The sequence below is a fragment of the Peromyscus eremicus genome, chromosome 13 (assembly GCF_949786415.1).
Source record: "Peromyscus eremicus chromosome 13, PerEre_H2_v1, whole genome shotgun sequence".
Taxonomy (NCBI): domain Eukaryota; kingdom Metazoa; phylum Chordata; class Mammalia; order Rodentia; family Cricetidae; genus Peromyscus; species Peromyscus eremicus.
In genome coordinates, this window is record NC_081429.1 from 19,351,366 (window position 1) to 19,378,661 (window position 27,296).

At 38.5% G+C, this 27,296-nt stretch overlaps 1 protein-coding gene across 4 annotated transcripts in view; it reads right to left on the minus strand.

The window, feature by feature from the left end:
- The window catches only part of Pja2 (praja ring finger ubiquitin ligase 2), a 47,360-nt gene extending 20,413 nt beyond the window's left edge, over positions 1-26,947 (minus strand). For 2 of the 4 annotated variants that reach the window (XM_059278758.1, XM_059278757.1), the window contains exons 1-4: positions 26,799-26,947; positions 11,191-11,307; positions 9,439-9,639; positions 6,778-7,834 (exon numbers count right to left, since the gene is read on the minus strand). In XM_059278758.1, coding sequence (XP_059134741.1) covers positions 6,778-7,834; positions 9,439-9,639; positions 11,191-11,221 — 1,289 coding nt within the window. In that variant the 5' untranslated portion in view covers positions 11,222-11,307; positions 26,799-26,947. The remainder of the gene's footprint in view (positions 1-6,777; positions 7,835-9,438; positions 9,640-11,190; positions 11,308-26,798) is intronic. The other 2 variants (XM_059278755.1, XM_059278756.1) reach the window with 2 other exon arrangements.
- Positions 26,948-27,296: the final 349 nt, after the last annotated feature.

The following is a 27,296-nucleotide window of genomic DNA, read 5'->3' on the forward strand; positions in this document are numbered from 1 at the left end:
GTATGGCAATCTCAATTATTAAAAAATATATTTAAAAAATTTTATTTGGTTGTCAACTGAATGTATAAAGAGGGTAATATTTAAGTTACTGTTTGATTTTGAATGTAACTCTAAATGCTACCTAGGGACAATGCCAATGATAAACCACCTGAAGATTAAAGAGGTATGTAATTTTTTCCTTTGCTCCTAAATACCTTTTTTTTTTTTTTTTTTTGCTTTTCGATTTTTCAAGGCAGGGTTTCTCTTGCAACAGCAGCCCTGGTTGTCCTCAAACTCAGAGATCCACCTTGCCTCTGCCTCCCAAGTGCTGGGATTACTAAATTTCTTTTGAAAACAAGACAGAAAAAGTCTGTAAAAATGCTTAAGCATGTGATTGAAGGACTTTGTTTTGGCTGCTTGCGGATGTTTAATGTTTTCTGAGCGGTAGTACCTGCATGTCAGAGAAGCTCTTTCTGTTTAATACTCAGACAAATTATAAAGAACAGGAAAGAGGCAATCTCAGCCTTATAGCAATGAACTTGTGTATTCTGGTCATTTCTCTGTAAGGCTGCTGGTCACCATGGGAACAGGGAGCATTATTATGTATTTATTATATAACACCCGTAACAGAGTCTGGTACCTTTTAATATATCAAACTAAACTCAAAAGCTAATCTGCATTTTATTCTCCCAACAATATCAATAAACACAGGTTTTCTGGTTTGCACTGTGTGGTTATAGGGATTAAACCTAAGGCCTGCCTCACACATACAAAGCAAGCCTCTCCAGCTGTGCTGTAGCTCCTCCCGGATCCACCTCTACCTCCTACCTTACCTTCAGTTCTATGGCCTCTACATTTTTTTTCTCATTATAAACATTTATTTTAATAGTTCAATCAAGTAAAATATTTTATTTGTAAATCTCAGGTAAAAGTAAGATCAAGTACCATCCAAGAGCAACATTTCATTCCCTGATTCCTCAAAGAAGTGCTGGGTTTGTCTTTATATATATGTGTGTGTGTGTGTGTGTGTGTGTGTGTGTGTGTGTGTGTGTGTGTGAATGTATTCAGGGTAGACCCTCGTCCATATGATGGTACCCTTTGTCTGGACCTCGGCTCTGAAGACAGTATGTTGAGGTAGGGTCCTGCTAAGTAGCCAGTTTGGCCTTGAACTCACTCTGTCCCAGGCAGGCCTGAAACTTTTTCAATCCCCGCTTTGGCCTCCTGTGTAGCTGGGACTCCAGGCCAAACTCCAATTTGTCTCGGAAAGTTTCCCTAATGTTAAGGTGGTTTTTGTTTTGCTTTAACCTTTTAAGCAAGATTAAGTCCTAGTGACAGGAAAATCTCTCAAAGAAGCCTCAAGTACTATAAGAAATAGTCAGTAGATGGGCATGTCTCTCTTCAAAACAGTTAGGCCCAAGGTTAAAATGTGCTAGTATTATTGAAAGCAAGCTAGTTCTCTCTCTCCTTCCCCGTCCCCCTTCCTCTATCTAACTTAACACTCTGGTCCTCAGTTACTACAGTTTTCAGGGTATATTCCAAAAGAGGAAGTGTTAACCTTAGTCTTTTGGTCTGATCCCAGGTCTGGTAATTATACGTTGCCTGTTACAATTTCCTTTGCAGTTCTAATTCAATAATGTAGCACCTATTTTCTGTAAAACAGCTCAGAACAATGCTGCTAGCACAAATGTTTATCCTATAGACTGTAGTGTTCTGATATGATTAAGTCATCACTTAAGACTTTTTCAAGGAAGATAGTGACCACACATTAATCAAATCCTTTTCTACTTATAAAGAAATGTATAATCATTACTAAAAGTTTTTAGATTTACTTATTTTACGTGTATTTAGCTTTTACTTGGTGTACGCATGCATGCCTGGTGCCTACAGAGGTCAGAAGATGGTGTCAGATCGCCTAGAATTGGGAGTTACAGAAGGTTGTGAGCCATTATGTGGTTGCTGGGAACTAAGCCTGGGTTCTCTGCAAGAGCAACAAATGTTCTTACCTGGTGAGCCACCTATTATTTTAAAGTAGCCAAATTAAAATATCTAATAGTGTCCAAATGCATTTTAGTTGTATTCTTGACAAATGTTCTGTGTTACCTTTGTAATACAAACACAACAAAACTATCTTCAAGTATATCACTGGTAAGTTTTACAAAGGAGAGAGTTAACTCTACAATAAAGTTCTGTATACCTTCTGTCTCAGACACTTTAGAAAAGTAGTCCCTGCTTCCCCTCTCCTCTAGTGCACTACTGTTAGAGCTTTACAGAGAGTGAACATGTAGATGAGTGGGGGTCAAATTAAACTACAGTCCGTGGCTACTCCATTTTGGATTAGGCTGGTACTAGATCAAAAGACATCCTGGTAACAAATACTCAGCAGAGTCAGATAGGAAGAACAGGAAATAGATTGAATTAATTCAATCATATAGTACATTTTAAATCTTACAAAATACAATTGAAGTCTAAAGTAAACTCATTATCCCTCAGAATTTATTCTGCATTTTTTTTTTCCTTTTTTTTAAAGACAGGATCTCATGCAGGCCAGACTGGCCTTGAACTTACTACATAGCCAGGGAAAATCATGAACTCCTAATCTCCTACCTCTACTTCCCAAATACTGGGATTACAGATGTGTGCCTCCATGTTCACCTTCTGTGATTCTTAACTAAACAACATAAACCTAGTCTAGCATTTCAGGGTGTTTTAACTCCATCACTCTGGCACATCCAACTACAAGTCCTACGAGTCGCTACACTGCAGCAGAGTTGAAAGGAAAGGTTTTATTAACACTAAACGTTTCTCCCGCTGTCCATTGTATTTACAAAAATCTACCATTGTTTGTAATACTGACATCACTTCTAGATACACTACGAAAACATGTTATAACCAGCTAAAATTCCCCTAGACAATACACTTTCTACAACTAGGGGGAAAAACAACCAACTCTTAAAATGCAGGGCCCATGAAAACAACTATATTTTGTTTTAGGGATGATTTTAAAAAAAGATTTTAACAGTTTCATTTGAAAAGCAAGCCGGGCGCTGGTACTGGACGCCTTTAACCCCAGCACTTGGGAGGCAGAGGCAGGCGCATCTCTGTGAGTTCAAGACCAGCCTGGGCTACAGAGTGAGTTCCAGGACAGGCTCCAAAGCTACACAAAGAAACCCTGTCTCGAAAAACAAAAAACAAAAAACAAAAAACAAAAAACAAAAAAAAAAAAAAAAGAAAAAAGAAAAAAAGAAAAGCAAGTCAAACTTAAGGGCCTTTATTTCGTTTTGCTTTAGTGGGTCCACAATAGTAAAGATACAGACAAGTTAAATAATTTTCTTCAAGAAATGTATAACTAGTAAAAAACAGTAACAACCTTACAATGGCAAATTTATTTCTTTTTAATAGTAATCTACAAGTAGATAGAGACTCAATCAAATCCAAAAATCTTGGAGCTGAATGTTTTAGAATTTAATTTTTTTTCTCCCAAGCTCATAAGCAATGGCTAACATCACTCAATAGAATCCAGACCAGCAAATAGTGATTAAACACATCAACATTTCTAGAGCAAAATACAATTGCTTGAAAAAGTATCTCATTTTAGTTTTGATCCAGAGCATCTACCAAAGTTAATTTCAAATCGAGTTTTGTGGCTAATTTATGATTTTGAAACTTTCTGGATTTTGAATAAAAGACAATGGATTCTAACTGATACATATAAATTGAGAAATACCTTAACTTTACTCTCAACTTAAACAACAGTAGGTCTTACAAATCAATATGAATCTTGATTATCTTCTACTCTCCTAGGAAATCTGTTGATCTACAGCTTAGTCAAAGCAGTATGAATTTAGTTATTATAGCTCTGTATGCTGTATGTCTTCTAGCAATTCCTAACTCTTAGAGACCAGGAACTTATCCCAGTTATTTCTGTAGCACATGTCAATCTATGTAATAGCTATTTATATTTATAACAATAGCATCTGATCCAATATTTAATGTTTCTGCTATTAAATATATAGCCATCATCATAATTAAACCTGCACTTCTGTATGAAATCACTGTCAAATACAGCATAGTAGAAAGAATTTAGGAAGGCTTAATGAAGGTCTAAATAAAGCACAAGAGAAATTATCTCTGGATTAGTTCCAAGTTAGAAGTTGACACTGAGTTGGTATGTTTTCCATTTTCTTGATCAATTTCAACACATATTTTTCAGTGATATGGCCATTTTAAATCTAAGTTGTTGTTTTCTCCATTATTCCTTTTCTCCAAGTTTTCTTTTTTTATTTTTCAAGACAGGGTTTCTCTGTGTAGCTTTGCACCTTTCCTGGATCTCGCTCTGTAGACCAGGCTGGCCTTGAACTCACAAAGATCCGCCTGCCTCTGCCTCCCAAGTGCTGGGATTAAAGGCGTGTACCACCACTGCCCAGCTATTCTCCAAATTTTCTTGCCTCCTTCAGTATCTGATCTTTTTTTTTTTAACAATTATGTATTGAACTCTGAAAGTCACATAAAAAATGACTTTTCTCTTGTTTAAACAAAGCAAGAAACAGTAAGTCCAAATTAGTAAATTATCTTTATACTACTTTCTAGTTAAAATAATGTTTTAATAGTTTATGAAATATGTGTATAACTGAGTAGTGCTGGGGCTGCAACTAGCTTAAAAAGATTTATAAAAATCTGGACTCTGGCAATAAAAATGAGCAGCTATACAAAAACTCCCCTCCTCCCTTTGCTATTTTATGGTTTGGGGACGGGGGAAGTAATCTATGTTTGAAAAGGAATTAGAAAGTCTTGACAATAGCAGCACAACATAGAGAATATAGCCTCTTGGAGTCCAAGGCATCAAATACTAACTAGAATAAATACTTACATACTTTATGACATACCAGTTATTTAAGTCTCTATACCTCTGTTCTTGATCTATGAACAGAGGGAAAAATAGTAGCTACCATACAGAACTGATAATGAGACTTTTTGCTTGAAATATGGTCTCCCTATGTAGGCCAGGCTAGCCTTGAATTCATGATCTTTCCATCTCATCCTCATGAATGATAGGATTACAGGTCTATAGCACTGTACTCAGAAATTAATTTTTAAATAAGTAATAAATAATTTAATAATTTTTTAAGTAAGTAGTAGCTTAGTGATAGGAAGAAAGAACAAGGACCCAATAAAGAAAAAAATGGGTGACATTAACTATTAACAAAGGTAATGCAGTATTGCCAATCAAGTGACCTTAATCACTCTTTAAACAGACCTCTTAACACGAATTAAAAAAAAAACCACAATAAATTTATACTTTGCAAGTAATTCACTGAAATACTGTGAATTAAGATAATCGGCATCTATATTCTTTGTAATAATCATTATGTATCTAAAAGTCTAATGCCCATATGTTATTAAAATGCCTCAAAGAAAGCAAAATACTCTGCAGTTTGCATGTATGCTTCGTACTCAGAATATCTGATCATCAAGATGTCTAATTTCTAACACCAAAGACAGCCCATCAAACCTCTTATTACTATAGAGCACTTTGTTAACAGACACGCAGACTAATAGAATACAACAGAGAACCCAGAAACACACCCGTCAGCTGTGGCCCCTGACTTTGACAAAGAAGTCAAAAGCACACACTGGAGAAAAGGCAGTCTCTTTAATAGTGCTGGAGAAACTGAGTCTCCACCTGGAAAATGCACTTAACAGAGTAAAGAGCCTACAAAATGAGAAAAAAAATCTTTCCCAGCTATACATCCAACAGAGGATTAATGCAGAAAAACAAGCACACAGGAACAGTAATGCTAATACAATCAACAAATGGCCAATGAATTGATCAGACAGTTTTCAAAAGTACAAATGGCCAAAAACTACTTAGAAAGGTTCAGCATCCTCAGCTATCAGGGAAACACAAAACTTCACTGAGAGTCTATTTTACCACCGCCAGAATGGCTGTAAGCAAGAAAACAAACAGCTGATACCAGGAAGCATGCACCAAGGGAGGAATCCATCTAACTGCTAATGGGAATGGGAATTTGTACAGCCACTATGGAAATCTGTATGGAGATTCCTCAAGAGACTGAAAATAGAACTATAATATGATCAGACTATACCACCCTGGGTATAAATATACAAAGGAATCTAAGTCAGCATATCACAGACAACCTGCACATTTGTTTATTTCAGCACCATTTTATTTAAATTTAAAATCTCATTTATTTTATAGGTATGTAGATTTAAGTGTGCCACAGTGTATGTGTGGAGGTCAGAGACCAACTACTGGGAATCAATTCTCTCCTTCCCCTTGTGAAACACAGGGATTGAACTCAGGTCACCAGGCTCAGCTTAGCAGTGAGCACCTTACCCACTGAGCATCTCACTGGCTCTATCGCAACCTTATTCACAATACCCAAACTGAGGAATCAGACCAGATGTCCATCAACATATGAACGGATAAAGAAATGTGATGTACATATACAATGTAGTTCGGTTCATTCATAAAGAACTATGGTATTTTAGCGAGCTGGATGGAACTGGGGATTATCATGTAAAACAAGTCAGACCCAGAAGACAACCATCGCATGCTTTCTCTTGTGCAGAATCTGGACATGAAAGTGGAAGGGGAACTATCTGAAAGAGAAAGGTAACCAGCATGGTGGAAAGGCAGGCTAAAACACGGCAATCAGGCAAAGCACAAGACGTACATGTGTGAGACCCTTAAACTTTGTATAATGAATATATACTATTTTTAAAAAGAAAAGAACCTGGCTCAATACACACATCAACCAAATACTGCATGAAGCTTACCTATCTTCATCTTTGTCATAGAGTTGGTAATAATCTCCACAGCCATTCCAAAAGGAATTGTCCCGAGCTTCTTGCCTTCCTGAAGCTGTGGCTCCATTTTCTGATGTTGCACGATTATGTTCTGCTTCCCTTCGTGCAACTCTTGAGTAAGGTGGCGTCAAGAACATACAATCCTGTTCTACATCAGGGTCGTCATACTTCATTATAGGGTCATCTGCACTACATTCCTCAACTTCTAAAGCCTCTCTCCATCTCTGAACACTTCTTTGTTTAGCCTCATGCCTATTAAACCCAATTTCTTGGTCCACCTGGCTTGAACTTATCACTTTTCTAACTTTGGGCCTTACTACCTGCTCAGGAGAACTCGCATGGTGGTTGGCTCTACCACTAGTATTCTGTTCACTACAAATATGCCCTGGGACACAGTTGACGTCTTCAGTTGAATTTTCTGTCTGTCTTCCCTCATCAGCATTACCTTGTTGCCTCTTTCTAACAATGTCATCTTCAGAAGACCTCTGAAATTCCTGCCCATTCTGATGGACAAGCTCAGCATCACCAGTAGAACTGTTCTCTAAAGGTGCTGGATCGAGCTCTTCAAACTCATCACTTATTTCACAGTTGAGAGAGGGAACTGATGATGAAAGATCAGCGTACACCTCTGCTTCTCCATTTTCCAGCTCAAATACTGTATTGCCTAATACTTCCTGACATCTACCACCTTCCACAGCTTCTGCAGAGAGTTGAAGAGAGTCATTCTTCTCATCATGTTTGCTGTCTGGATCATTCAAGTCAGTATGAACCAACACAATTCCATTCTGGACACTTGAGACCTTACAGACTGATGGAGAATAATACTCTGCCTCAGGGTGATTACGATGATCCGCATTGCTTTCTAAAGTCTCCCTGACTTCCTCACTAGGACATACTGTGGCAATGGATGGACTGCTCTCAGTGGTTTGATTCAGTGCTGGACCACAAGTGGGAATTTCTGTTTCACTTTTTTCAAATGTAGGTTCATTGAGTAAAGAAGGATGGACTTGATCCAGTGAATTGGAACCTTCATAAAAAGAACAGAAGAAACCATTTTGGAGGGATTAATTTAGATAAAATTTTATATAATATCAGTTCCATGAGAAATCATTCTCTGTTTGACAATATGCCAAGTGCTTCTATATTCCCTAACTTTACTACAGTCAGACTGGTTACACTGTGAACTCAGTTCTGGCCCCTGGACAGCCTCTCATTACTCTCTCCTTGTGCTTCTTTTACAGATACTTTTTTTTAAACCTAAGTCCCAATATCAAAATCTGCTCTCTGACCAAAAAAAAAAAAAAAATAATGAGAAACAAAAGCAGTCAGAATAATCTAACCTCCAACTACTCTCAATTCTACCTCTTAATTATACAATTTTAAAAATTTTAGTGTTAATTAAAAAAATTACATCTAAAGTTCTAGACATGCATCAGATTTCTGTGCCCAAAATATATTGTTAATACATTTATAATTTAGGTATTAGAGATACAACTGAAAAAAAAGTAAGTATACTGATTCGATTTGCCATACTTTGTTAGGATTCTGACACTTGAAGCCAAATCTATAATTATTTTAAACTTTATCTTTTATTATTATTAATTTCACAAAGATATTGAGATTTGTTATAACCAAATGCATAAATCATAAAATAAATGAAATTTAATCTTATAACAAAAAAGGTTCTTTTTTTTTTTTTTTTTTTGATACAGGGTTTCTCTGTGTAGCTTTGCGCCTTTCCTGGAACTCACTTGGTAGCCCGGGCTGGCCTCGAACTCACAGAGATCCACCTGGCTCTGCCTCCCGAGTGTTGGGGATTAAAGGCGTGCGCCACCACCGCCCGGCAAGAAAAGGTTCTTTATTGGAATGACTTAGCTATCAATTCAGAATCTGATATACAAATGACAATAAAAATATTCTAGAATTATCCAGTTTACTTAGAACCAGAAAAATGAAACTAGTTTTTATATATATATATATATATATATATATATATATATATACACACACACACACACACACACAGATATATACATAAATATGTAAAATCTTCTAGTTTAAAAAATAGTTTTATAAAGCATAACTGTAACTATGGTACAAGAAATCTGTATATAACATTTCAAACCACTGAATAATTAAGAAGGTTTAATTGAATAACTATTACCAGATATTTTACAAAATAAAGAAAAATAAATAAGCTAAGCTAAATTATTTAGAGGAAGTTAAAAGTTACTTAAATATAGTATACAGGGAAAAACATTCTCAGTTCACATTAAAGACTTGGCATGGTCTATCTTCCCAAGTAAAGCATTGAGAACAAAACCCTAAACTCCCCTAGGTCTTGTAAGGACAGCAAGGCTTGTGAGTGGAAAAGTAATATCCAGTCACTTTGGCTATAAAGGCAAATATAGATGAGATTTAAAAATGGAGTTAGCTGATGGATGTGACTGTGTGATCATTACCATAACAATTAGTTATCTTAGTGACTGGCCATATTGAATCTTCTCTATTTAATGTATATGGTACTGCTATTAAATTCAATAAAAATTTCCAAATAGAAAATGTACTATATTTAGAATCAAAAATATGAATTTTAAAAAAATAGCCTTTAATTGACTCCATGTTACATACCTGAGGAATTTTCCTTTGGAACGTCATCTAGTTCCAATACTTCATAGTCATCACCAGCCCGACCTAAGCTTCTTTCATGCCTGGTCATACATGGCTTAAAACTGACATAAGCATGTCTTCTTCCGTATCTCCTGCCTGTAATAGTCTGATATCCTCCTGCTGGTTTAGGCCAAGCAGCTTTGTTGGATTCTTGATCCATTACTGAAAATATAAATTAAATTAAAGAAGGTCAGCAATGACTTTCACTATGGCAACAAGTTGGGGAAAAAAGTGCTTCAACAAATATGCTATTATTTACTAAACTATATACCACTGAACAGGTGTCTTGTTTAAATGGTGTAGAGATGACAAGAAACAACTAAATAGTTATGCCCTGAAGCCTAGGGTCAGATCAAACTCTCTAAAAGGAAATAATCACAGGAGAAATCAAACACATGCTATTCCATCTTCTAAATTACAAATGGCTAGTATAAATTAAGAAAAGCCACCAGCATTTAAACAACTTGAATATTAATTCACCTTTTACTAAACAGTACAGTATTATATGCAAATATACTAAATTTGCTTAGTCAATTATTATATAATCTATGTAAGAATAGGGTATTTCCTCACAGTACATAGTATAATCAATAAATGAAAGTTTTCTACTTTTGTTTTGTAATAAAGTATAACAATCATTTCAAAGTACAAATGACAAACTTGTATTTCTCAAATGCTATCAAGTGTTATACTATTTTTAATCCCTTCAACAACATTGAGATGTTAACCACTATCTATTTTAAAAATCAAAATAAATGTTGAGAAGTCAGGCATGGAGAGGTATACCTGTAACCCTAGCACTAAGGCAAGGACATGGTAAACTGAAGCACAGCCTACGCTACAAAATGACACTTTATTACAAAAAGGGAAAAAGTATTTTCTCACTTGTCTCAATAATAAAAGAATCAACATCTTTAACCACTCCTCCAAAATGGAACATATGATAGAAATGAGGGGGAATTTCATATTAAGTTAGAAATTAAGGGGCTAGAGAGATGGTTCAGTGGTTAAGAGCACTGACTACTCTTGTAGAGAACCTAAGCTCAGTTCCCAGCACCCACATGGCGGCTCCCAACCACTGCAACTCCAGCTCCAGGGGACCCGATGTCCTCTTCTGACCTCCACAGCACCAGGCACACACGTGGCAAACGGATTTACATGTAGACAGAACATCCATACACACATAAAATAAATAAAAATATTTTAAAAAGAAATTAATCTGGGCGGTGGTAGCACACGCCTTTAATCCCAGCACTCAGGAGGCAGAGGCAGGTGGATCTCTGTAAGTTCGAGGCCAGCCTGGGCTACAGAGCGAGATCCAGGACAGGCTCCAAAACTACACAGAGAAACCCTGTCTCGAAAAACCAAAACTAAAATAAAATAATTTAAAAAAAGAAATTAATCTTTACAAATATTAAATAGCGAAGGATGACTTAAAATGAGTAAAGATATAAGATCCCCTATCAGAGGATATAACACATCATATACAATATTCTTCATTTGTCTGCATTTTGTTTTGTTTTTGAAACAAGATTTCTCTATGCAGCCCTGGCTGGCCCTGAACTCACAAAGATTCACCTGACTGTGCCTCCCAAGTGCTGGAATTCAAAGTGTGAGCCACTATGTCTGGCTTCACATACTCTATTTCAAGAACCCAGGAAACAGAAAGGAAATACTTGATGGAGATGTAGAAGAAACACCACTCTTCCTTACCTGATGGCTCTTTTTCAGTGTACTGCGACATAGAGGGCAGCGGCTATGCTCCCGGTTCAGTGAAATACAGATGGGATTTGGTTTTTACTTGTACAGTAAATAAGCTGCAAATGGTTCCTACAAAGAAACAATGCATTGAACAAAATATTAGGAAGAAAAGAATAAAACGAAAAATGGCAAAATTGATAATACTAGTGAAGATTGTTGGCCTTTTATTCACTTAGAGAAATATAACTTGATCTGACAAAAACAACGAACAGGCAAAAAACACCCCAAACAATCATATACAGAACTAATTTGTAAGTAAATAATAAAATACACTAGTTAATAAAATAATAAAAAGTAAATAAGTAAATAATCAAATACACTAGTTAGTTTTTGTGTAATTAGACACAAACCTAGACATCTGAGAAAAAGGAGCCTCAATGAAGGAACTGTCTACAATAGATTGGCCTATGGGCACATTGAGGAGAATTTCCTTGATTAATGATTGGTATTGGAGAGCACAGCCACCTTCGGGCAGGTGGTCCTGGATTGCAAACTGAGCAAGCTGTGGAAAGCATACCAGAAAGTAACATTCCTCCATGGTTTCCAACTCAGTTCCTGCCTGGAGTTCCTGCCTTGTTTTCCCTCAACAATGGACTGTAACCCGTAAGCCAAACAATCCCATTCCTTCCCCACAGTGCTTATGGTCATTGTTTTATCACAGCAACAGTGATAAAATAGTGACCTAACTATGGTGGTGTCTACCACACCATGCTATCTTGGCTTTTCCATAGATTCACTTAGCTTTCGTTAATGACATTCTTGTTAAGCTTAAAAATACAATCCTTACCTTAAAAATGTTTAATGGAAAATTGAAATATATAAAGTATACTGTGGTGATATTGTGTTCCCCAATATATTGTACATCCTAATAAATTTATCTGGGGTCAGAGAACAGAACAGCCACTAGATATAGAGGCCAGAAAATGGTGGCACACACACCTTTAATCCTAGCATTACGAAGGCAGAGATCCGTCTGGATCTCTGTGATTTAAAGCTTCACTGGAAACAGCCAGGCATGGTGACACATGGCTTTAATACTAGGGAGTGATGGCAGGAAGCAGAAAGGTATGTAAGGCGTGAGAGAACAAGGAACTAGAGCCTGGTTAAGCTTTTAGGCTTTGAGCAGCAGTTCAGCTGAGATTCATTCCAGATGAGGACTCAGAGGCTTCCAGTTTGAGGAAACAAGATCAGCTGAGAAATTGGCGAGGTGAGGTTAGCTGTGGCTGGTTCTGTCTCTCTGATCTTTCAGTGTTCACCCCAATACCTGGCTCCTGGGTTTGTTTTTTATTAATAAGATCTTCTAAGATTCATGCTACAGTATACAACTAATGATGTCCTTATCAATTATGATCATATAATTTAACCCCAGAACCTAGTCTAAACCAGTAAAGACGAACACTTATCATTTAACAACAAAAAAACCCAATTTCTCAATTTGAAATTAATACATTTACTATTATAGATGTTGAAGATCTTTTTTTAAAGTTTAGCAGAAGCTTATTTTTTCTTATTTAAACACTTAAATATTTGAGCATACAAACTACCACTAATTTTCTACCATTAACACAAACTTATTAGATAAGCACTTCGCAAATGGGTTTTTATGCCTGACGACTGTTACTTAAACAGTAGCATACACCAGAGAGCACATATCTATATTCATTTATAAAAATAACAAATATGAGGCACATGCCATCTTCTAATGTATCTGGATCAAATCAAAGGAGTGTATAAAAATCATAATTTTATCATGCAGTCAAAAAACACAGGTTCTCATTCATTAACATTGTGCTTTCTTAAGAAAGTCTGAAATGACCTGACTTCACAGATAACTGTGTAGTACATGGCAATCTCTAAGAATCATCACAGATTTAAGTTCACATCACAAATACTTTATCCAGTCTTCTTAGGACAGGCTATAGTCTAACATGTTCCAAGCACTATTTTCAGAGCTGAGAATATAACAATGTATAAAAGAATGGATGTATCTGCTGACCTAAAACTACAGTACAGAATAAAAATAAGAAGCCGGGCGGTGGTGGCGCATGCCTTTAATCCCAGCACTTGGGAGGCAGAGCCAGGCGGATCTCTGTGAGTTCGAGGCCAGCCTGGGCTACCAAGTGAGTTCCAGGACAGGCGCAAAGCTACACAGAGAAACCCTGTCTCGAAAAACCAAAAAAAAAAAAAAAAAAAAAAGAATAAATACATGCCATAGACATTTATCCTAGATTAAAGAAAAGAACCAAGAGTTATTAAAGGGTGTATTCCTACTAAAGGGCAAATATGGGCTTATGTACTACAAGAAGCCAGAACTACTAATCATATGAGTCTCCTTTCAAGCTATTTTCTAGATTTTTCTGATCAATATGGTAATGTAAACAACAGTACTAGACAGTTCAGATCCCTGTTCTTAGTGGCAGAATATCATACACAAAGCCTTCACTGTCCTAATATTGCTTCCTTATAGGATACTGATGCATCAAATGACAATTATATTTATCTAAAACATCTCAAATCAAAACCACTCTGGATATTCTGAATTAAAAAAAGGGGGAGATGAAGGAACATGGTGCAAGAATGGAGGCATGTGAGGAGATTTCTGAGTGCTTGTGAGAAAACTCCAAGGAACCAAGACAAGAGTCTTGTGACCTCAGTCTTTTCAAAAACAAGGAATTGCTCTTGGAATATGCTTTCATGCCCCTCGCATGTATAGCAGATAGAAATGAATTTACTTCAAATTATTCATTACAACTGGCTCTTGTTAATTGTTTATAGGCCGTCTGCAGCTTGCCCTCCAAGTGCAGCTTACCCACATGACTGTACACTTTACTCATGTGACTCCTCTTAACCCTCAGAGTATCAATAGTCTGATGCTCTGAATAGAGTTGCCTATGGCATGAGACTTTAGTCTGCCTCATTTACGGGCTCCATTCTCCTAGGTCGCACCCCTTTTAGAGTGGTAAACATGTGCCAAAAGTAAAGTATGATGAGACCTAAACCTAACTAGAAGGTGGTAATAAACACTGGAGATAATGTTAAAGCACCATTAATATAATGGTGTCTTCAAAGATGTGATAGGGAATGTGGATGAAAGGAATTAGAAACAGAACAGTGTGGTGATATATTGTGTCCCCCAATACATTGTGCACCCTAATAAAGCTTATCTGGAGATTAGAGGAAAAAGCCATACACTATATCAGTGGTAGCAACACCTTTAATTCTAGCATTCGGGAGGCAGAGATCCATCCAGATATCTGTGAGTTCAAGGCCACATTGGGAACAGAGCCAGGTGTGGTGGCACACACCTTTAATCCCAGCACTAACCATAGAGGTGTGGAGGTCTGTACAGACAGACAGGAAGTGATATAGTTGGGCAGAGAGAGGAAGTGAGATGGCAGAGCAGAAAGGCATATAGGTGTGGGTATACAGGAAGTAGGTCTCTCTGGAGGCTGAGGTATGGTGAGGTGAGGTTGGCTGTGGTTGTCCTATTCTTCTGATCTCTTGGTTTTCACCCCAATATCTGGCTCTGGTTTTGTTTTTTGTTTTTTTTACTAATATGACATTTAGCAATTCGTCTTACAGAACAGCAATTATTTTACCACATTGTGAAAATCTCTTAAACATTCGAAGCTGGATGTGGCAGTACACACTTTTAATCTCAGGCAGATCATTGTGAATTTGAGACCAGACTGGTCTCAATACCAAGGCCAGGAAGAACTACATAGTGAGACACTGTCTTAAAAAAACAAAAAAAACCCCACAAACTCACGAAGGCTCTCACCATCTTGACCTAAATGCACTTATTTTCAAGGCCCATTACCAGTTACTGTTGTGGTATCTTCTGACTGCACACTGAACTGAGATCACTTTTTGAATCATATTTCCTCCCTGTCCCTCTCCCCACTTTCCCTTTAATAGAAGATCCTCAAATAACTATTTCAGAGAATTTATGGAGAAGGCAAACTTTCACTTTTTTGCATGTTATAAAATGTTCTCATTAGTCTATCACCATTTAGTACAGTTAAAAACCCAAACTCATTTTTGTAAACCCTGAAGGTACTATTTACTAATATACTTATTCCTGTTAGGGAAATATCAAACCAATTTACTACTGCTTCAGTAGGAAAACTACATTTTCCTCTGTGCACTATTTGGGATCTTGTCTTAATAAGCTGATATCCTATAATTTCAAAAGGATGTACTTAGTGGCAGGCTATTAAGATTTTCTCCTTCATAATAATAGCTGGACTATTTTAATTAAAAGACTTCTATCAGTGTCACAAAGACATTTTTTTTCTTTCCTATTATCTCTATTTGAACAACATGGACTAACCTTTTGTTTTAATCTTTTAAAACTTTCTTCCATATTTTCATCCTATGGACTAAGAGATTTAAATCACTTTCCTATACTCTGTAATAATTTACAATTAATTGCCTTTATTCTCGTTTCCCTTCTCTTTATTACTTTCAATGATGGTTCTTGTGTTAGACAGACTGTAATGGCTCTGCATATACCAATTTTCTCTATTTTCTCTGATGCCACGATAAGCAACTATCTATGACAGTGTTATCTATTTTCACACCCCTCTGGAGTATGAAACCTGGAACAGGGAGAAGGGACATACAACGATTATAGTTAAGGGTCAAGATGAAATGATTCATTCACCAGTTCTGGGTTTGTTCCTAAAGAAAACAAGGAGTATTTAGTCTCTGAATTTTTTCTGAGTATTTTCCTCCAGAATTAGTATGACTGTGTTCTATTTGTGGTAACTATTCATTCCAAATGCTTTGAAATTTTTATATACGGTTCTAATTAAAAGTGTGTGTTGCTGTAAAGAGGGTCAAGGAAGCATTAGACTGAAATCTTCCCATTAGTAGCTCAGATACCATCATTTTATCTAAGATATTGTGTGTGTGTGTATTCATTCATATATATATTCATATTATATATTCATGATATATATACATAAATTTTTTCATTCTTGAAGTTCTGTTCCTCTAGAGAACTTTGATAATAAAAATAATATGTTAATACTTAAACAGTAGCTGAATAAATGAGCTCCTTTCACCGATGGAAATATTGTAACAGAAAGGCGGCTCGGAGCTGGGGTATACACTGGGTCAAACCCTGCCGCTTAAACAAATAACTGCTTTCAGTAATAGAGCCCCATCTTGGGACTTGTCTCTAAAGTGGTAACTGACTGTGTGATAGACAAGATCAGGAAAGATGAACTATCGTTTCTCCTTGTGCTCCCTCGGCTCACTCTGGGAGAAGCAGATGCCCCATTAGGAGATCACGCAACTAGCCCAACGCAAAGAGGCACATGGTCAAATACTGATCATCTTCTTCCTGCCAGGAGTCACTGAGGTCTTCTTTCTCATGGAGGAAACAGATTCTAGTCAAGCCCATATGACTGCTGTCTGACTGTAACTTCAGGATAAGCCCTGAAGAAAAAAACACACATACCCAGGCTGCTATTAAATTTGTGGCCCAAAGAAATTGTGAGACAATACATATCTAAGCTGCTAAGTTTACTAAGGATAACACATTACTAGTTATCCTTCAATATATGACATATAAATAATGTAAAAAATGCTTAGATACTGAATTTTCTTATATTTTCAATTATTAGGACAAAGTTTTCTATACACTATCTTATAAAAATACATTTTTTAAATTTTGAATGAGAACAGATGTGAGGATGGGAGTATATTAAATACACTGGTCTTTTGCTTTTTGTCAATTTCAGAACTGCTGCTTGGTACCCCACTATCCACTATCACCTAATAGGTACACACTAAACTACCAAAGCAAGAGCATTTACTTTTAGAATTAATTTATTTACATGCCATTTTAGCAGAGAAAGGGTAAAATCAGCTGAGCTGACATGTTTTAATTGACGGCTTGGGTCCATGCCCTTATGAAAATAACTTAAGTGTCTTCTCTAGAAAAAAAAGGGGAGGGGGTTATTTTTGAGAAACAAATATAATTTGATTCTTATTTAAAGTCAGTTTTTCCCTATTCTTCCAATTCTATTGCAGGATTTGTTTTATATTTGCCAACATTTTATCATTATATGCTTCAAAAGTCATCTAAAATGCACTTAAAATTCTTTTTGATTATATAACCTGCATTACCTAGATTAAAAAGTAATTCCTCAGGAACACAGAATTTGGAAATTTCTACACCAATGTTCACACCAGAGCTACAAATTAATAATAAAACTGACAAAACGAGTTTACAACAAATGTTTCTAACTTTTGTTTCATACATCTTGGAATCAACTACACTGTAATTTAGTTCACACTGTTATCTTCCTATTTTCAGCCAAAGCACATATTCCAAGAGATTAATATGTGAAAAATTCTGAGTAATATCAAAGCTTGCACTTAATGATTTATCACACCAGCTTATTCCTTTCATCTTATCTATGCAGTTAGCTCGTCTATCCTCTACCCATAAGCATATATGTTTGTTTATAATACAACTGAAAAATTGCTCTGTACATCTGTTTTCTAACAGGTAGATACAGGATAAAAAAGGACAGGTGATATCATTCCTGTATTTCACTAAAAACTAGAAAACAACATTATAGCTAACTATAGAAACAAACAAGTACTCTACTACTACAACCATTGTAGTTGGAAACTACACAAGAAATAGTTCAATATATAACAGCCAACGGCCACAAATGAACAACTGTAGAGATGATTAAAGAAATTTTACAAAGTTGGAAACTCTATTTTTAAAGTCAAAAAGTGACTCAAAGAAAAACTCTGAAACACACAAGATAACAGTGATACTGCGAATGATTGCACCCCTGCAAACCTCCCCGAGTGGCTATCGGGTGACTATTACAGACTCCAATTGAAATAGCTACACTCCCTAGTGATTACCTTATGTAGCTCAGATAGAAAATACTCAAGGGAAATAAACTGCACCAACACTGAACATTAATAGACTTTTTCTGATCTGTTTTAATTATTCAAACAATATAGGATAACAACTACTCATAACATCGGCATTTTAATAAATATTTCAAGCATGTGCAAGAATGTGGGCAGATGTGAAAATTACGTCATTTTATATAAAGGACTAATATCCCTGAGTGTCAGTTTCCACAGTGAGTCCTCAGAAGTAAGTCCTACAGACACCAAAGGACAATTATGAGAAGCAATTATGAATTTATAGCATATGTAAAATAAAATGTATAATAACATAAATGACAGTAGGAAGGAAGAAATAATCTGTTATATATTGCTTGAATACAGTCTGTGATTAGAGACTTGTAATATAAATCACAGAGAAATTCTATTATTACTTTTCTTTTCTTTCTTTCTTTTTTTTTTTCTCTCTTTTGAGACAGGGTTTTTCGAGACAAGAGTTTCTCTGTGTAGCTTTGGAGCCTATCCTGGAACTCACTATGTAGCCCAGTCTGGCCTCGAACTCACAGAGATGCCCCTGTCTCTGCCTCCCGAGTGCTGGGATTAAAGGCATGTGCCACCACTACCGGGCTATTATTACTTTTCTTATTGCTGTAACCAATACATACCTGACAAGAAGCAACTTAAAGATTCCACAACCTCTCAAAACAGAATCACTAGCCAGAGACCCAAGTATTCAAAGGCATGCGCCTGGAGGTAACATTTTACATCCAGCCATGACAAAACTTAATGCATGTTTTTTACAAGAAAACACAGGTATAAATGATGATCTACTAATGAAGTTAAACGAAGCTAAAATTGGGTAGTAGATGGGTGGAATCATAGCTCTGATATAAAACACTTGTCTACTACATGGATGCTCCAATGCTCCTGGGAGAAGGGGTGGTGGTGAAGGTTTTAAGCCTGAGATAGCCTCTTCATGTATAAAGAATGAGAGGATCCCAGCTATTTGGAGGGTGAGACAGGAGGATCATTTGGCCCCAAAGAACTGACAGACAAAGTAAAGAGCAGGTAAGCTAAACAGGAAGCAACTTGTAAGCTAACAGATTTCAATCTAACCCTACTGTATTAGTCAGGGTTCTCTAGAGTCAGAAAACTTATATAAAGGGAATTGATTAGAATGACTTACAGGCTGCAGTCCAACTAATCCAACAATGGCTAGCTGTGAACACAAAGTTCAAGAATCTGGTAGTTGCTAAGTTCCAGAAGCTGGGTATCTCAGCTGGTCTTCAGTATATGCTGTAATCCCGAGGAAGTAGGCTCCAATGCCAGTGAAGGAACAGATATGCTAGCAAGACATGGCAAGCAGAACAAATCCTTCCTGCTTCTATGTCCTTATATAGGCTTCCAGGAGAAGGTGTGACCCAGATTAAAGGTGTGTGTCTTCCCACACCAAGATCTGGATCAAAGGTGTGTTTTCCCACCTCAAGATCCAGATCAGAGGTGTGTCTTCCAACCTCAAAGGTCCGACTAGAGGTGGATTCACCCACTTCAAACCAAGCAGAAAATCTCTTACAGGTGTGCCCTCCATTTCTGGATTGTAGTTCATTTCAGATACAGTCAAGTTGACAACCAAGAATAGGCACTGTGGTGGTTTGAAAGAAAACAGCCCCCAAAGGGAGTGGCACTATTAAGAGGTGTGGCCTTGTTGGAGGAAGTGTGTCACTGTGGGGGCGGGCTTTGAAGTCTCTTTTTCTCAAGCTTCCCTCAGTGTGACAGTTAGTCCACTTCCAGCTGCCTGAAAGATGTAGCACTCTCAACTCCAGCACAACTTCTGCCTGCAGCCAACATGCTCCCCACCACGATGATAATGGAGTGAACCTCTGAAACTGTAAATGAGCCACCCCAATTAAATGTTTTCTTTAGAAGAGTTGCCATGGTCATGGTGTCTCTTCACAGCCTAACAAGACAGCCATTACACCCACCAATAACTACATTAAATGTAAAGGACCTAAACATCTCAATGAAAAAATTGTTAGTAAAAGTGAGTTGCAGGTTGGAGATGGCTCTGTAGTGGTTAGGAGCACTTATTGCTCTTGCAGAACAAGGGAGTTCAGTTCCCAGCATCCACATGATGTTTCTAAACTGTCTGTAACTCCAGTTCCAGAGTATCCAACACCTCTTCTGACTTCGAGCTCCTGCATGTACAAAGTGCACATTCATATAATTAGGCACATGCACATATAAATCATTTTTTTAAAGTGACCTGTTTAACACAGTTTAAATAAAATAGCAGAGAATGAAAATGAAAGGATGGGAAAGATCTAGCACACAAGCACTGATCAACAGAGTGATAGAAAATCTGTATTAATATTAAAATAGACTCAATAGTGAGGAATATTTCAGAGATGAGGGGCATTAGTTAATAATAATGGGGTCTACACATCACAATGCATAATAATCTTGGACATCCATGTGTACCAAGAGAAGTTTAAAATACAGTAAGTAAAAACAAACAAGAAAGAAACAAGATACATCCTCAATTATACTTGGAGACTTCAAGTCTTCTCTAAATGATTAACAAAATATCTACAAAAAACCAAAATAAACAATAACAAAAAAACAAAACCCAACCCCCTTCAAAAAAAAAAACCCACCAACTTGACCTGACACTTAAGAGACCACTCTATTCAAAATAAGAAAGCACACAGTTTTGAAGACTACATGAAACAAAACCAAGACTGACCAAATAGAAGACCCCCATCAAAAAAAATCAAAATCAAAATCACTAAACACTTGGAAACCACAAACTTTTAAATCACCATGGTCAGATGGAAATCATGCAACAAGTTAGAAAATATTAACTATCAAATTTATGTGAGCACTGAACACAGTAGTTAGAAAGAAAAGCAGGTCTCAAGTCATCAAGGCAAGTTTACACCTTGAGAAATCAGCAAGGCGCTTTGAAAAGAAAGCATATAGAAATAGCATGAATACAAACCACCAAAACTGAAAAATAAAATAACAAGTTGGTTCTTTGCAAAGAGCAATATAAACAATGAATGGTAAAACTAAAACCAAACCCTTACAGGAGAGAGAGAGAGAGAGAGAGAGAGAGAGAGAGAGAGAGAGAGAGAGAGAGAGAGAGAGAGAGGAAAAAGAAACAATGCCCCCCCAAAAAATCAGGAAAAATATCATACAGTAAGAGAATTAAAAAAGTGCAACTTTAAACCAGGCGGCGGCGGCGGCGGCGGCGGCGGCGGCGGCGGCGGCGGCACACACCTTTAATCGCAGCACTCGGGAGGGAGAGGCAGGCTGATCTGAGTATGAGGCCGGCCTGGTCTACAGAGTGAGTTCCAGAACTGGCAGAGTTGTTACACAGAGAAACCCTGTCTCTATAAACCAAAACCAACACCAAAAATGTTTAGCTTGAGAAATCCTGTAAAAAATTTATAAGATAAAGAACACTAATGGCACAAAATTTTTTTAGAAATAAATGAAAAGAGCCGAGGGGCGGTGGTGGTGCACACCTTTAATCCCAGCACTCGGGAGGCAGAGGCAGGCGGATCTCTGTGAGTTGGAGGCCAGCCTGGTCTACAGAGCGAGTTCCAGGACAGGCTCCAAAACTACACAGAGAAACCCTGTCTCAAAAAAAAAAACCAAAAAAGAAAAGAAAAGAAAAGAAAGAAAGAAATGACAAGGTATCCTCATGGACAGATGGGGGGGAAGCAAACCTCTTACTAACTGAGGTTTAACCACAGAACACAAGGTGTAAAGTGATACATTTGAAAATGAAGTTGTTATATTTAAAAACTACAGAAAATAACTCCCTATAGTGAAAAACAAAAACTTTTTTTGACCAAACTCAATACTTATACAGTTAAAATTCAATGTCTCTAACAGAATGGAAATGAACTTAATGTGACAAAAGGTCATTTGCCTTGTTCTATTAAGGCTGGATAGCAAGGCTGGTTTCAGAGACTGGGTGGTTTTTAGACAGCGGACAGTCTAAGACCCAAGTCTGAGCAGGTCTCATCTGGCAAAGGGTGGCTTTCCAGTTGAGAGGCTGCAGACGTTCACTGCATCTTCCTTAAGGGTGAAGAGGCTGGGGAACTCTTTTAAAAAGGTAATAATCTACCCATGAGGGTCAACATCACACACCCCAAAACTCCAGTCCTCCCAAATATTTCCATACTCGGGGTAATTATCAACTCATAAAGTCTGAGAAGGACACAAACACTTGGCCTACGGTAACTCTATCACAATTAATGGTACTGCAAGACTCAAATCAGGAAGTTGACAAGGGCAGCTGCTATTGCCACTCTCCATCAGTATGATGAAGGTCTACCAGTGCAGTAAGGGAAAAGAGGGGGGGCTAAGATACAACTCAAAACAAGAGTAAAACTGTTCCTTAACCACAGCGACAAAGGAATTCCAAAGAACCTATGAAATAGTTACCACAACAAGTTAGAAGGCTTCAGATTTCAAGACCAATAAGCAAAAGTCAACTGCATTTCTATATAATAGCAGTAAACAACCAGAAACAAATCTCAGAAAATACTTATTTATAATAGCATCATGAATATAAGCACAAACAAAATTGGTGATAATATCTAAATGTTGAAACTATAGCATGCTTATAAAAAGATGACCAAAAGGACCTCAATAACTGGAAATAGGTTATGTTTGCAAACTAGGACATTCAGTTAGATATTAATTCTTCAAAAAACTGACCTATGCTTCAACACAATCCAAATGAAAATTCCTATGGGCTTTTTTTGCAGAAACAAAATGCATCTACAGGTTTTATAAGGAACTAGAACAGCCAAAATTGTGTGTGTGTATGTGTGTTACTATTTTGTTGTTATGATAAAGCACCATGACCAAAGACAACTTCAACTTCAAGCCGAGACAGCCTATCTTGGCTTCTGGGTCCAGAGGTATGAGAGTTCATGATAGCACACAGACATGGCAGTAAGCAGCTGGCACGGTGGAACAGAAGCAAAAACTAAGAAGCTCATATCTCAATGAAACCACGATGCAAAGACAGCAAACTAGAAGTAGGCAAGGTTTTTTTCATCTCAAAGCCTGCCTTCAGTGACAGACATCCTCCAGCAAGGTTGTACCACCTAAACTTCCCCCAACAGTGCCATCAACTGGGTGTCAAGTGTTCAAATTCATGAGGCAATGGAGAACATTTCTAATTCAAACTACCAATAGTATATATGTGTCTGTGTTTATATGTACATGTGTGTCCATCTGTGATGAAGAGCTAGAGGCCAGAGGTCAAGGTTAGGAGTTGGGTCAGGTAACTCTATTGCTCTTCATTTTATGTTTGTGTGCGTGTGTGCATGCACGCATGTGTGTGTATGTATGGATACAGGGTCTCTTCACTGGACCTGGAGCTCATTGATTGGGTAGACCGGCTGGCTTCCATACAAGTCCATAAATATCACTTCTAGTGATTTTTTTTAATTCACACAAGAACTCAGAATGAATGTTCACAGCACCTTTATTAATAACAACCCTAAATCAGTAACAACCCAAATATCCATAAATAGATCAAATGACTAAAACAGTAGTAAATTAATCATCATGAACTACTTCACAATAAAAGTGAACCAGTTAAATAACACACACACACACACACACACACACACACACACACACACACACCGATCTCCAAAAATATGATACTGGAAATGGCAGGTACAAAAGAAATACTTTCATTTATATGAAATAGTAGACCAAGGGAAACCAATGAATAGTGAGAAAAAGGTAAGTGGTTTCCTGGGGATCCAGGTCCAAGTGTGGCTCACTACAAAGGACGGAAGCAAAGTTTGCAGAGATGAAAATACTATCCTGATTGTGTTGTATATTCTATTCTCCGGGTGATGACCACAAGGGTATACCTTTATGAAAACAAATGAGCTGTACATTTTAAATAAGTACATTTCATTATTTCTAATGTACTCTCCATAAGGCTGACTTTTTGAGAAGATAATCTCTTTCAGAGAATTAGTATACAAGAAGCACTGGTAACACCCAAACAGAACCACATATGTAACTGAAAAGATGTCAAAAAAAGAAAAAGAAAGGAAGAAAGAAACCTAACATCCACTACTTAAGGTTTTTAAAAAATATTAACAAGAATGAAAATAATAGGAGCCAATGAGATGGCTTAATAGGTAAGGGTGCTTGCCACAAAGCCTGACAATATGCATTCACTCTCCAGAACCCCGTGTGATAGAAGGAAAGAACCAACTCGTACAAGTTGTTCTCTGACCTCCACATGCATGCTACAGCAACACACGTGTACACACACAAACACATGCGCGCGTGAGTGCCAAATAATGTTTTTAAAAATAAAAATAGTATTATCTTGGCAAACTAAAAATAGAAGGCCATGTTTTAATTTAATATTGGCTATTAGGAAGCTTTGTGAAGGATATTTAATGCTAGCTTCACCTTAAAGTAAGAAATAACACCATATTTTAACTATTAGCTCTACTACTCAACAATATGTAGTACCTACTGGACAATGCAATGAATACAATGTTATAAAAACTAGAAAACCACAAAACTGACTTTTCAGGTAATTAACAACTAAATAAAAGTATTAGCTCCATGAAAAACAAACAAACCAAAAGCTTTTATATTGCCAGGGACAGAGAAAAGAAAAGTTATGTTTTCATCTACAAACAGCAACCCAACCATAAAGGAACTGGAAATACTGAAAAGGAATGTCAAATATATACGGGGAATAACTAAAGCTTTAATATAAAGCAGGATGTGAAAAAAAAAAAAGGTGAGGACAAAAGGGGGGCTTAAGACTATAAAGTAGTTCTAAGAATTTATATATAACCTTATTCAAAATGGGGTTTTTAAAATTTAAATCACAACTGGTCTAAACATCACTTAGAAGAAATACTCAAAATATCTTTGAAAAGAGTAATAATGAGGGTTAGGTGGCTATCAAATTTAATTATTCAAATCCTTTACCTCTACAGTTCTATTTCCACAGACCTGTGCTCCAGAAATGATCCCCAAGTTTTTTCAATTGTTACAGTGGCTGAATGTTGGGATGGAGGAAATACTAGAAGGGAAACTGGAAAAGGCTCTTTTCACATTACAGTCTCCCACACCGTGAAATGTTCTAAAATCAAGGATTTAAAGCTTACAATTCAGCATCTATCATCAATGAAATACCTTTAGTATAAAGCCTAACTTTCAACTGCAATCAATTTAAATGGCTTTCAATAGGAAAGTTTAATTCAAGTCCATCAAAATAAGTATGTACTCTTAGAAAAGTGTTAGGGAGACCTACATAAAACAATGGGCTATGTCCAAGATATGTAATTAGGTGAAGAAGCAAGCTTTACATAAATGTGCTCAGTATAACCCTCACCCCCCACCCCCCACCCCCCACCCCCGCTGCATAAGACAACTCTGCATGTGTATGTGTCTTTAAATGTGCATTTGTGAAAGCACTTTGAAAGATGAACAGCAATCCTAAATACTGGTTGTGGCACTGGAGGAAGAAAATATTCACATTTGACTTAATACTCCTGTCTTTACACTGCTGAATTTCACACCACGGTTGCATGCCTGTAATAAAAGATTAAAGTTATTTTATATAAAAACGACATGAAACCCAGAAGACAATCACAAAGATTGTTACGTTTATTTCCGTTATTTTTATGTTTATTGACATACTCTTCAAATGACCTGTTAGTCTTCAGCAACGATGACTGACTGCCATCTTAAAAGAAATACGAGCAAATATTTCGTGATTAAAAACAGAGTAAGGCCTCTTTAAACAGAGAATCGTATACTTGACAGACCGAGGAGACTCAAGGCAGTTGTCTCATGCAGACATTTTTTTTTTAAAATGCCTGATGAGGGAAACCTCCCCCCCACCCCCACCCCCGATTCTTCTTCCAGCCAAAACTGTTTACCTTCTCCCCTCTTCTTCAACTTGGGTCTGGGCAGCTTTCAACTCACCATCTTGTATATGCGCAAAAAAGGATTAACCGGGAGGAATCTTGGTGGGGGTGGGGGTGGGGGTGGGGGTGGGGGTGGGGGTGGGGGTGGGGGTGGGGGAGCCCTGAAGGTGCCTCTTGACAGGCGTGCTCGGGCCTAACGCTGCCGATCGAGACGGCGCTAGGCCACTGGCACCGTGTGACAGGGCCTCGGTGACAACCGGGGAAGACGCAGATACCGGGGGCCGGGCAGGGGGCCGGGCAGGGGCCGGGCAGGGGCCGGGCAGAGGCCGGGCAGGCCTGCGGCGCCATGGTCCACCGCGGCGGCGGGCCTGAGGGGTGGGCGGCACTGCCGGGCCGCGGAGGGCGGAGGGCGGGGGGTGGGGGGGGCAGAAGGCGCCAGGTCCTTGGCCCGGGCACCAAGGACGGCGGAGAGCCGGCGGGAGCGAGCGGCCGGCGGGTGCGGCGGCTCGGGCTAGAGCGCGGCCCCGAGCGGGCTGGACGAGGCCCGGGAGGGCGAGAGGCCTCTCAGCCACCAACCCCACCCACCATGGCCGGCCGCGGCCCGGCCCGCTCCCCAGGACCCACGGAAGCCGAGGCGCCGAGGCAGCCCGCTTCCTCACCCCAAAACCCTCTGACCAAACCAGCCAGATTGGAGAAAATTTAAAATATATATATATAATTCCCCCTCACCGAAATGTGCAGCGGCTCCAGAGCGAGAACAGCGCTCGATCCTCCACCCGCCACCACCGCCTTCTTCTCCGCCTCCGACTCCTCCCCCGCCGAACGCGCAGCGGCTGCAGCGGCGACGACGGCGGCGGCGGCGGCGGCGGCGGCGGCGGTGGCGGCGGCGGAAGCAGAGGCGGTGGCGGCGGCGGCGGCGGCGGCGGCGCGTCCCGCCCCTTGCGCCGCGAAGGAGGCGGAGGAAGTGAGTGCCTTGGTCCCGCCCTCCCCTTGGAGGCGTACCCAATAGACTTCAAGGCCCTCTGCAGGGAAAATTGCGCCCGCCCAATCGGAGCCCGAGAAGGGGGCTGACGTCAGTGTTTGGACGTGGCAGAAAAAGGGAAAATAACTCGGGCGGTCTCTCCGCCCCGCTCCCCAGGCTCTCTGCCAGGGCCTTCGCGGATTGGTCGACCAGCGGGAAGACGCACTCGGCCCCGCCCCCCTGCCTGGCCCTGCGCCTTCCCCTGC